The 12,609-nt window shown below is 55.0% G+C and overlaps 1 protein-coding gene across 1 annotated transcript; it reads right to left on the bottom strand.

The window, feature by feature from the left end:
• Positions 1-10,859: 10,859 nt before the first annotated feature.
• LOC132238021 (akirin-2-like) lies at positions 10,860-11,410 on the bottom strand. Its single transcript, XM_059702519.1, has one exon. It carries the CDS (start codon positions 11,408-11,410, stop codon positions 10,862-10,864), a length of 549 nt encoding a protein of 182 aa, XP_059558502.1. The 3' UTR covers positions 10,860-10,861.
• Positions 11,411-12,609: the final 1,199 nt, after the last annotated feature.

Consider the following 12,609-nt stretch of genomic DNA (forward strand, 5'->3'; position numbering starts at 1 on the left):
TAGGCAGCTAGATAGAATGAGGAAGGGCGCAAAGGGGATCAGACACTATTCAGCCGAATGAACGAGGGAGCGGAACCATGAGCCTGCTCGCTTCGCTAGGAGGTACAGCCTCATACTCTCCCCAGGGAACCACCAGCCCGTCTGCACAGATTACTGGGGGGAGGAATGAAAAATAAAGGGCAACTCCTCTGCTGGGCAGATGCACAGTAGAAGCCAAGATGGGACCATAGAGACCTGCCTGAGTAGCCTGGGCAAAGGATGGGATTGGACAGGGGACACAACACCCCTGAAGGTCTAGGAAAGAGATGGTAGGGGAGCAGCCAGAGGTAGATGGGACATGCTTTCATGCAGACAGAGCAGCCATTGCACACACAGCAGCCAGCCAAGCAGCAGCCCCCACCGCTGTTCAGCGACATATTTTATACTAAAGCAGACACGACAGGCTTCCTGCCAGATAGGGACATCCGTGTTACACAAGATAGAGGTGATCCTGTGTAGTGCGTGCAGTACCACCGCTGTGTCATGGCCTTTGCACATGCGTGTGGCACGTGGGCCTTTAACACGCGGTGCACTCTGGTCAGGGTCCTCACACTCCAGCCCTTATGCTGGATGGTCTTTTAGGGGTATCCTGGCCCATATGCAGCTCCTTGAACATAGAGCCCACAATAACAATACAAACTGCAGCATGTTAGGATCAGTACTCTATCCCCAAGAGCAAAATTCAAGAACGTCCAATGCCTGACAGTCCATTTCACCCCTCTCAGAGGGGGTCATGGGAGAGGGCTTGTATGGCCTGAACGTCATTATCTACCTCTTGCAGGGCATTGCTTACATTGCCAGGGCTGGATCCAGGGGTGCGACTGTAACTTATAGTCGTGCCCGTTTCCCCAAGCGGATAGGAGGGCCACCATGGCCCTTCTCCTGTAGCGGACCACGGCCAGGTCCACACTGCCTCTCCCCCTCTGCCAGGGGGCAGGCTTTGGGTCACAACTGTTCACCTGCTCTTTTCATCTGCATGTGCAGTGTCTGAGGATATCTCTGTATCATTAACTCATCTAGCCCAGCCTCTTAGGCTAGGTGGGTCCGCCTCTAGCAGAGCTTGCCTTTTAACAGGCCGTATTTCTTGTCTCCATTTGGGGCGATGATCTATTATCCACTGTTGCTTGTGCCATTGTGGCAACACAAAGTTAAGTCTTTAAAGACAGCTCAGCTGTCTGTTCCGATGGCTACTTTTCCCAGCATTTGAATCGAACCACACAGTTCGTCAGTATCTAAATGGACAGCTACGGTCGTCCATGCAGCAGGGCTCCCCCTGCTAGACCCGTCCGTACACCACATGGTCTCCGGGGTGGGGGTGGGGGTTGGCGGGCCCTCTCAGAATGGACTAGGGAGCAGCGCCTCCATAGGAGTTCCACCCCTTGACAGAGTCTCATAAATCACAGGTCCCAACATAGGGACCCCCACTTTGCTAAAGCTGGAGTTTGTGCTGCTCTCGACCTGGGCATGGTTATCTGAGACTAAGCCACCCCACTATAGGACTAGCTGTCTTTACAAGCACTTTGCCTTGTGCCATAACAGCTTCACAGGCCTGCAAGGCAGCACACATGGCTGCCCACCGTCTCAACAAGAGCATGTCCGCTCCCAGTTTCCTTCCATAACTGGTGCCAGAATCTGATGGGTACCTTCTCCGCCCACTTGGGCGACTGCCTTCTTGGCAGCTAGCAAGGCCTCCTTTACTTCTGGAGTCCAGTCCTAGGTGGCCCCCTTCCAGGACAACAGATACAGTAGCTGTAACAACTGCGCCAGGAGGGGAGTGAACACTCGCCAGTACCCCCAGAGGCTAACAGGTTGCAGCTGTTTCACGTTGTGGGCAAGCCTGCACCTGCCAATGCCTGCTTCAGGGCTCACCTTGGTCCTACCCGACCAGACAACTCCCCAGAATTTGACAGATAAGCCAGGTCGCTTGACCTTGCAGTCGTTGACTGCCCATCCTCATGAGTTCAAAGCCTGCTGTAGACTACTGGCAGCTGCGTTTACATCTGCAAGAGAATCAGAGGTTAGCACAACACCGTCAACACAACGGAACATCGGCACTGTGAGGGGCACACCCAGGCAGCTAAATCTTGTGACACCAAACCATGACAAATGGCAGGGCTGTGCAAATATCCCTGAGGGAGGACGACAGAAGTTCACCATCGACTTTCCCACGTCAGTTCCTTGCTATCTCGTCATCCGCCAGGCGCCGTCAGGCTCCTCCACCGGCCGCACCGGGAGCTGCATGCGGGCGGGCGATCCTCGTCTGCTCTGGCTGCAATACCATCTGTCCAATCTCTCCATGGCCCCTGGGAGACAACACTGTCCTACCTGGGCTAGTGGGCAGGCCAGGCAACTGTATGGCCGCGTGATGCTGGTGCCCCCTACTGATGGGCTTCACCACACACCTGCAGGGGAAATTCACTTTGGGTTGTTGCAGTCATTAATCCTTTGGCACAGCGGTTCTCAACCTTCCTAATGCCGCGACCCTTTAATACAGTGCCTCATGTTGTGGTGACCCCCAATTTCATTGTTACAAATTGAACATAATTAAAGCATAGTGATTCATCGCAAAACCAATATGTCATTATATATGTGTTTTCCGCTGGTCTTAGGCGACCCCTGTGAAAGGGTCGTTTGACCCCCAAAGGGGTCGCGACCCACAGGTTGAGAACCGCTGCTTTAGCACATCCATTCCCAGGATGTATTACAGGTCTCATCACTCCCTTCTCTTGCCACTTGGCTTCCACATCCCCCAAGCTGCCATAGTCATAGTAACTTCATGTATATGGCGGTCTACAAAAGGGGTCAGAATGGCTGCCAGCGAGCCAAACATTGCTGGAGGGGCTGTGGTGAGAGTCATTTTTCACACACATTATAAAATGCTCATCACCTGTGGCTCGGAGGCTCAGGTGCTCAGCACCCCCTCTCGCCCCCATTGTCTTTCGCCTGCTTTTGCTCCCAGCGGCTGCGTGGGCAGATGGCGGCCCTTTGCCTTTGCCTGTCTCCCCGAGGCTCTATCTCTTCCAGGCCGCACTGCTCCCTGTTCCTGGACTGGGCCCGCCTTTGTCTCAGTTCTTTCCGGCTGCTTCCTGCTGGTCTTTGGGGATCTGGTTCATCAGGGACAACATGGCTTCCCCAACACCATTGGCGTTACCTTGACCTGCTCCCAATCCCCTGAGGGGGTCCAAGACATCAGGACCGCTGCTACCAGATACCACAGCCCGCGAGGCCACTGTCCTCCAGCAGGGCAGACGGGCTACTTACCCCAGACTCTTGCCAGCTATACTAGTTGTTGGATCCGAGCCCCTCTGCTGGGGATGGGACCTCTTTGGATGCTGGGGAATTGGGTGCGAGCAGCCAGAGGTAGATGGGACATGCTTTCATGCAGACAGAGCAGCCATTGCACACACAGCAGCCAGCCAAGCAGCAGCCCCCACCGCTGTTCAGCGACATATTTTATACTAAAGCAGACACGACAGGCTTCCTGCCAGGTAGGGACATCCGTGTTACACAAGATAGAGGTGACCCTGGGTAGTGCGTGCAGTAACACCGCTGTGTCATGGCCTTTGCACATGCGTGTGGCATGTGGGCCTTTAACACGTGGTGCACTCTGGTCAGGGTCCCCACACCCAGCCTAACAAAGGTGCTCTCTCTGGCTGGTTGGTAGCACATGCTGGCCCTGTTTGCTCACCAGCTGTCTCCCCAGAGCAGCCATGTGGCCCTCGCAGCCCGGGCCCCTGCGGACCTGGGCTCCCAGTGAGGGCCTGACCAGCCACAGCCAGGAGCAGACCCAGCCAGCGGGCGGGACAAGCAGGGCTAAGCCTCGCACGGACCACGCTTTGTCCTGGGCCTGATGGAGACCAGGCTGGCTTCCTCCCCGGGGCTGGATGGAGGTGAGAGCCCGGGGATGAACCGGAGACAGCCTCTGTGTTTGCCAGCACCAGGCCTCAGCCTGCACCCGTGGGCCCTGGAGCGCTTTCCTGGGACTCCATGAAAGGCGGTGCGGGTGGCGTCAGAGCCGTGGAGAGAAAGGACGCCCCTGCTTGGAGGGGAGCGGCTCCTGCTGCAAGGCCCAGTCCTCTCTGGCTGGCTTGGTGGCGCAGGCAGGCGAGCTGTCTAGCTTCTGAGCCTGTTTTTCTCACCTATGAAACGGGTAAAGAGTAAGAACCATGGCGTGGGGGGGAGGGAAGACCCACACCCGAGAGGAGGAGAATGAGGGGGCAGGGCTCCCAGGCGGGCGTTTCCTCCTGCTCCTGGGGTCTGGTGCGAGGCAGGGCCTCTGAGGAGGGTCTCCGCGAAGGCGTCCCCTGGAGAGCGGTGTCCCCACCGCTGCCTGCTGGCCCCTCAGCAGGGGTGAAGGGGCACTCGGGCCCTCTCAGCGGGGTGCTACCGTGTCTATAGTTGCTTTGGTAGCTTCGGGGCTGTGAGCCTTGATGGAGCTGGAAATGTAATTTCAATTAAGAGCCATCGTTTGCTCTGCTCACATTACATTCTAATTAAATCTCAGTGAAATGCGGCACATTGAGGGGGAGGGCAGGGCGGCCAGGCAGAGCTCCCCTCCTCTAGATGTGTGTCTTCCCTCCCCCCATGTCCTGGTCTCCGTCTTCCTACCTGGGCCTCTTGCAGGGCCGTGTGGGCCAGTGTCCTCCTGAGGGGGCCCAGCAGGTGTCCTGCGGCCATGACGGCTGCACAAGCACAGGAACACTGGCTCAGGGGGCCCCTGCCCTCCCTGGGGTCACAGGTCATGGCACAGGCTCTGCCTCCTGGCAAAGGTGACTCGTCAGGAGACACTGTTGTGCCGAGGGGTGAGGGTAAGTAGGACCCGCTCTGGAGAGGCCTCTGCTCTCTCTTCTACAATATGAACTGGAAGCCGCTGCCAGGCATCTCTGCCGTCACCACCAGCTTGGCCAGGGAGAGCGACGGGGCACTCCTGGGCCGGGGAAAGGGCTGCGTTCCCTGGCAGCACAGTGGTGTGCCGGGGAAGCACTGTTTCAGTGCTGATCAAGGAGGGAAGGAAAGAGATCAGCGGAAAGATTCAGGTGAGGGAGGTGAGAGCGAGCCCTAGAGAATGGACCAAGTAGGGTGGACAGATGGAAGGGCGGGAGCTTGGACCCACAGCCCTGACTGCAACTCCTGACTCTGCTACTCACTAGCTGGTGACTTTAGCAAGACTCAGGCCCATTTCGATCCCTTTTTTCTTCAATTATAAAGTGTGAAGGTGGTACCCACCTCGTGGGGTTGTAAGCATTAAGGCATTTGTAAAGCAGTGACATGCAGTAACTGCTCTATACATGCTGTTATTGTTAACCTGATGGGTCCAGGCAAAAGGCTTACAAGCGAGGCCTCCGTCTTCAGCCAGCCTTTGGTGTAGGGTAGAGCTGGGTGGGCAGATGGGAAAGATTAAATCTCTAAATTTTGTAGTCAACAGAGAGAAAAAGCACTTTTTAAAAATCCAGAAAGGCCGAACCGGTTTGGCTCAGTGGATAGGGCGTCGGCCTGTGGACTCAAGGGTCCCAGGTTTGATTCCGGTCAAGGGCATGTACCTTGGTTGCGGGCACATCCCCACTGGGGGGCGTGCAGGAGGCAGCTGATTGATCTCTCTCATCGATGTTTCTAACTCTCTATCCATCTCCCTTCTTCTCTGTAAAAAAATCAATAAAATATATTTAAAAAAAATTAAAAAAATCCAGAAAGAAGTGAAAATAGGGACACAAACAGAGGTCTGTACACACGCGCTCACAGCAGCACTGCTCTGTACACGCACGCTCACAGCAGCACTGCTCTGTACACGCACGCTCACAGCGGCACTGCTCTGTACACGCACGCTCACAGCAGCACTGCTCTGTACACGCACGCTCACAGCAGCACTGCTCTGTACACGCACGCTCACAGCAGCACTGTTCGCATAGCCCACAGCTGGGAGCAGCCCGCTGATGGACGGAGGGATAAGCAGAACGAGGTATAGCCATTCAGTCTAAAAGGAGGGAATTTTAACACTGGGGCAACATGGATGAACTCTGAGGATATTACATCCAGTCACAAAAGGACAGATACTGTGATTCCTCTTACAGGAGGTACCAGAGTGGTCGCATCCATCGAGATAGAAAGTAGAACGAGGGCTGCCAGGGGCTGGGGAGTGGCAGTGGGCAGCTGTTGTTTAACGAGCACAGAGCTTCAGTTTGGGAAGATGGAGAATTATGGAGGTGGATGGTAGAGAGGGTTTCACAACATTATGACTGTAGTTAATACCACCGAAGCGGTAAAAATGGTAACGTTTATGATATATATATATATATATATATATATATATATATATATATATATATATATATATATATATAATTGATTTTAGAGAGAGGGAGGGAGAGAGAGAGAAACATCAATCAACTGTTTACCATCTGCACCCCTACGGGGATCGAACCTGCAACCTGGGTATGTGCCCTGACCAGGAATTGAACCTGCCACCCTTTGGTGCACGGGATGATGCTCTAACCACTGAGAGACACTGGCCATGGATGTTACGTATATTTTATGACAATAAAACCACCCAGCTCTTATTTGGGGTGCCATTCCCTGTGGGTAGAAGGGCCTGGCAAAGTCCCTCCGCCTTCTGAGCCTTCTGTTCCCGGGCTGTCCCCATCTGGCGCTGTGAGGTCTCCCTATGAGGGGAGGCTGCTTTCCGTGTGCCAGGCCCTGCCTGGCAGGCTCACCCAGGGCGGCTGACCCTCCTCTGCCGGCCTGCTTTCCATCTCCCCTCTGGAAGCCCCAGTTCATGAGGAAAACGCCTCCCGCTGTTCTCTCCAATCCTGTCGGCAGGCCTGATGAGCACAGGGCTGGCTGCTCTGATGCTGATCGTGGCAGCTGGGGCTGGTACAGCCGCAGGCCCCTGCCTCACGGGGGGCTGCTGGGCTGGCAGGGCGGGCGGGCAGCCGGGCAGGATGCTGGCAGGGAGCGCGCTGCAGCGCCGCGCAGCGCCGCCAGAGGGCGACAGAGCCCGCGTTTGGCTCCGCGTCCGGGGAGGGCGATGCACCTGTTGCCCTGACAGAGCCCCTGCCGCGCGCCCAGGGTCCAGAGCGGAGCTGGGTGTGACCCGGCTCGTCGAGGCATCTGTTCCGGGTACCTATTTGCCGTGTAAACCACGCCAACACTCGTAGCTCAAGCAGCCATTTTATGACCTGCCGACCCGTGAGTGTCCGGGACCCTGGTGTTGGCGGGCGCTGTGTCCGAGGGCTGCGGCTGAGCCCCTGGGGCGGCGCATTGGCGCTGGCACTGGTGCCGGGGAGCGCGGAGGGCAGCTGCGCTCCCACTGCGGTTAGTGCCTGTGTGCGACCACCGGCGGTGGCCCAGGGAGGCGGGTGTGAGTGCCCACCGCGCCCTGCATCTGCCCCGGCCCCTCGGACTGGCCGCCCGAGGCCGGCGGATCTCGGGAGGGATGCAGGGATGAGAGTTTATGGCCGCCCCTAATCCACCCAGTGCTCCATGTCTCTGGGCCTCCGTTTCCCCTGGTCTAACGGGCCATATCCTAAGGTAGGAGCTACCGCTTGCTTCCCAGGACTTTGCAGACTTTTCCAAGCCCATAGGGAACTGGGCGGCGGAGGGCCAGGCTGCGGGCTGCGGGCAGGAGGGGAGAGGGAACCAGGGGCTCCAACTCAAAGCTCACCGTGTACCAGGCCCTGTACTCACTTTCATGTCCTCTGATCCTTGAAATAACCCTGCGAGGCTGGCAAATGGCCTCCGTCTGGTAGATCAGGAAGCGGGAATCCGCAGTGACTTGCAGAATTCACCAGCTGGAGAGGCGGCCTTGGGTGGGCACGAGGGCGTCTGTGCGGCCCCTGCACTGAGCTCCCCGCTGTCCCCACAGCCCAGGGGGGAGGACAAGGGGGCTGCAGCAGGGAGCCGCCGGCAGGGAGGTCTCAGGAAGGAGGGGAGCGAGCTTACCATATGTGCGGGCGGGACCTCGCTTGGGAAAGGCTCCTGGGAGTCAGTGGGAGAAACTGAGGCCAGGAGCAATTGGAGGGCCTCCCAGGCAGCGGGCAGAGCAGTGCCTCACCAGGCGCCAGGCGGCGGAGGGAGGACACCAGGAGCAAAGTGAAGGATGGAACGTGGACACTGAGAGTCAGAAGCCATCCATCCCTTTACCCACCTGTCCACTCTCCCATGCATCCATCCTCCACCCGCACGGGGAGGTATTACTGCTCTCAACATCCGAGCTTGTGAGGTGCCTGCTCCTGTGTGTATGTGATGAAGACACAGCCCCTGCCCTGGGGGAGCTCAGAGGACCCCAGGGCAGGCAGAGCTGGCACCAGGTGATGGCACTATTGGGTTGATACCGGATACAGAAGGAGCAGCTGTGCAGATGGTTTTGGAACCAGGGTGCCTCTGAGCCTGAGAACAGCTGTATGTGGGAACCAGGGACTCTGAGCCAGGCCTGGGCTTTCCAGCTTTCCTTCCTTCCTTCCTTCCTTCCTTCCTTCCTTCCTTCCTTCCTTCCTTCCTTCCTCTTTCTCTCTCTCTTTTTAAAAAATGTTTTTATTGATTTTTAGAGAGAGAGGAAGGGAGAGGGATAGAGCAGTGGTCGGCAAACCGCGGCTCGTGAGCCACATGTGGATCTTTGGCCCCTTGAGTGTGGCTCTTCCACAAAATACCACATGTGGGCGCGCACGTACAGTGCGATTGAAACTTCGTGGCCCATGTGCAGAAGTCGGTTTTCGGCCTGGGCGAATCTATTTTGAAGAAGTGGTGTTAGAAGAAGTGGGGGGTGTCAGTCGGTTGGGTGATGGGAGACGAGGCTACGGGATACACAGTGCGGGGGGGCGGGGGGAGGCATGCGCGATTCATCACGAGTTGAGTGAGCCAGTCAGTCAGCAGTCTCATGTGCAGTGGTTAGAGCTAGTCGCATCCGCAAATCGCGCGCGGGTGACAAAAGTACCTACTCGAAACATAAAGTTACCTGTATTTTTCCAACCAGTTGCAAATCCTACAAGTATTTTTGTCATCAATTTAAGAATTGTAATTCTTTTGTGTTGGTGGCTTTATTATTATAAAATGAAACTTTTTTTAGGTGCCCTGTTTGAGATGGCTACAAAGAAGAAGCAAAGAAAAACGGAAGACGAAGACCGTGAATTTAAAGTTGAATGTGCCTACCTACATAGTTTAAGTTTAGAAAATTTGGCTTTCAAAAGAAATTTCAATCGTTGTACTGTTGATATTTGGCTCTGTTGACTAATGAGTTTGCTGACCACTGGGATAGAGAGATAGAAACTCTGATGAGAGAGAAATATTGATCGACTGCCTCCTGCACACCCCCTACTGGAGATCAGGCCCAACCCAGGCATGTGCTCTGACTGGGAATTGAACCAGTGACCTCTTTGTTCATGGCTGGCGCTCAACCACTGAGCCACACCAGCCAGCCTCCAGCCTTTTCTTAAATGTGTGAGCATTTGGATGGTTCCAACCTCTGAGTGTGTGCAGTTGGAGGACTGTGACTGAGGTCAGGGCTGTGACATCCAAGAGGAAGGTGTCTCACTGCCCTCCCTCACGGGAGAACCAGACACGAGGAAGACAGCATTGAATTCGGAGCATGAGTGACCTGGGTTCATCTTAAGATAGAAATGGGAGAAAAAGGCTTTCTCCTCGTGATGTAAACGGAAGATGCCTTTATTATATCGGGGCGTGTAGAATGGAGACATAGCAGGCCATTTTGGTACTGTGATAAGACTAGTTTATCGCTGGCAATGCCTTTTACACTAAAATGGTCCCCCGTTTGGGCAGCTGAACCATGAGTAGGACATTGTCTGAAGCAAGGGCGTAGGACATTGTCACACAGAATCAGAGAAGCCCAAATCCCAAGTCTCAGGTCTGAGATACAAATAGGAAGAAATGTGATCAGTCAGGAACATTTTCTCAAGTCCCATTGCCAAAGGCAACCCCCTGTCGTGTCCATGGCTCCACAAGTTCCCACGTGCAGGTGTGTCTCAGGGACGGTAGCAGCCGCAGCCCACCTGTTCTTCTAGGGAAGAGCACCCCAGCAGGTCCAGGGGTTCCCAAAGGTGTGGACGGAATCAGCAAAGAAGGAATGACACGGAGGCAGCGTTCAGTTGATCAGCATAGCGAGGTTCTCCAGCCAGGTTCTGTCTTTATTGTCCTGTTACATCTGTATTTATACCAGTTGATTTTAATCCTATCCATTCTATTCCAAGGATGGACCGGCTTCCAGCAAATTCTCCCTTTTTTATTTTTTCAATGATAGTGCGTGTAAATCAGCAGCCACCTCTCGGATTGGGTTGTTTAAGACTCGGAAGAAGACTGACAAGCAAGGATAGCGAGCATAGCTATAAACATAGTGGATGGCGTGCACACGGAGCCTTGTTCCTGTAGAAGGTTGCTGGCCTCTTCAGTCAAGGGATTTCAGCTGTCTTCAAGGCGGTGGTTTGGCTGTCCTTGTTGATCTGGTTAGCGGGCGGCGTCATTGGCGACAGGCTTCCCGAAGCATCATAGCGTTGAAGGGCTGGATCATGGGTCCATCAGGGCCGTGCTTGATGGTGGTGTCAGTGTCTGGGGAGGAGTCAGCTGTGCCCTCTGGGTCGGTCGATATGGATGGTACCGGGGAGGAGGAGGGTGAGGCAGAGACGGAGGGTGGCGTGACATAAGGTTGAACTAGATGGTCTGGAATCTACACAGGTGAGTCTGCGTCCTGTGGAAATATACAAGCATATCCTCCCCCCCCCAGGTTAAAAGTAGGTCAGGTCCCTTCCAGGCTGCTGTAAGTAAGTCTCTCCATTTTATGAAGGCTTGAGGTTTAGTTAGATCAGGGTTCCAATGTGATTCATGAAATATAACTAGCAGGCTGTTCTCCGTATCTTCGCATTATCTGATCATGCGTAAACTTCACAAATGCATCATATTGTTCTGCAAGTTTTGTGTTCAGTATTTCTTCATACTCTTCTCGAACTTTCTCTTCACGTTCGTTCAACAAGCGCTGACAGATCACCCCAACTTGCTGTAGGGTGAATAAGGGCTGTTCTTGCTTTAAAGGTGAGGATGTTGCAGGTGAAGTCCCTGGCAAAGCTGGTCCACTGAGGAGAAATGCATGTGGCTGTGCATCCGAAGTACAACGTGGATCCGTCTGTTGAAAACTAGTTTCTAAATGTCTTCTCTTCTGCATGCGTTGATACTCTTGTTTTACGTTGCACAGAATTTGTTCTGTGGTGAGGCGGGACGAGACGTCGCCGAAGGGGGACGGCTCCATTCGGAGGTGCTTCAGCGGCGAGGCGGCGGCGGCCGAGGTGGGCGCACATCGCCGGCGCTTCCGGGACGCCGGGCTCAGCTGCGGGTCGAAATCCAGAGTCCTTTTCAGAGTGGCCCTGGACGCCATGGCGGGGGCTCGGGGCTCGGGCGGGCGGGGTGGAGGGCGAGGGAAGGGGGAGAGCGGGGACTCCCAAGAGCGGCTGACCCACGGGCTCAAGAGCAGACAGCGGCCGCCTCCGCGGCAGGGGCAGGGGCCCGCGCGGCGCAGTGAGAGCGAGAGGGGCGGTGTCGCCAGCTCACTCCAGCCCGGTCAGGGGGGGCTCTCCCACCTCCTCAGACGCGGATCCCCCTGAGAGGCTCCGGGCACCCCGCCTTCCGCTCGAGCTCTGCGCTGCTCTTGAGGCGCTCCTGCGCCAAAACCCGCTCCCTTCGGCAGTCAGTCGATGCCAGCCCCGTGGGGTGTGAGGCTGGAACGTGGCCGGCTGCTCAGTCGGTAGAGCACCAGACTCTTAATCTCAGGGTCGTGGGTTCGTGCCTGAGACGCTGGGCGCCAGATGTTGGGGTCCAGCCCCAGCAGGTCCAGGGGTTCCCAAAGGTGTGGATGGACAGAGTCTGCGAAGAAGGAATGACAGGGAGGCAATGTTCAGTTGATCAGCGTAGGAGGTTCTCCAGCCAGGTTCAGTCTTTACTGTCCTGTTACATCTGTATTTATACCAGTTGAGTTTAATCCTATCCATTCTTTTCCAAAGGTTAGGGCGTTTGTTAATCTAGTTCTGTTGATTTTAATCTGACAAATTCTATTCCAAAGGTTAGGGCGTTTGTTAATCTAGTTCTGTTGAGTTTAATCTGACAAATTCTATTCCAAAGGTTAGGGCGTTTGTTAATCTAGTTCTGTTGAGTTTAATCTTGTCTAGGTTAATCTCTGTGTTTCCATTACAAGGGCTATTCCAAGGTCATTGCTCTACTGATAAGCTACAAGGAAGTGACTGAAGGGGATTATCCTACCCAGTAAAGGTTATGTCCTCCCAGCCTTGCTGCTTGCCTTCCCTGGGACTGCCCTGTGTCAGTGGGTCTCCAGGGGTATAGGCTTTGGTGCTTTCCCTGGTGGGCAGACCCCTGGAGATGCGGGCCCAACAAGTCCCAAATTTATTGCCAACAGTCTTAGTCCAAGTTCTTCATAAGTAGTACCTGGTATTTCTGTAACACTAGGGGGTTTCATTGATTTATTCTCTTCCCTAGTCCTGTTAATCCCTAATCTGGGGAAACAACCTTTCTCAGGGAGGTGGTCCTGTTTAAAACATAGCGCTAAGAGGGGGATCAAACATA

The sequence above is a fragment of the Myotis daubentonii genome, chromosome 7 (genome assembly GCF_963259705.1).
Source record: "Myotis daubentonii chromosome 7, mMyoDau2.1, whole genome shotgun sequence".
Classification (NCBI taxonomy): domain Eukaryota; kingdom Metazoa; phylum Chordata; class Mammalia; order Chiroptera; family Vespertilionidae; genus Myotis; species Myotis daubentonii.

Coding starts and splice junctions, on each gene's coding strand:
- LOC132238021 (XM_059702519.1), bottom strand. CDS start 11,410: ATGGCGTCCAGGGCCACTCTGAAAAGGACTCTGGATTTCGACCCGCAG.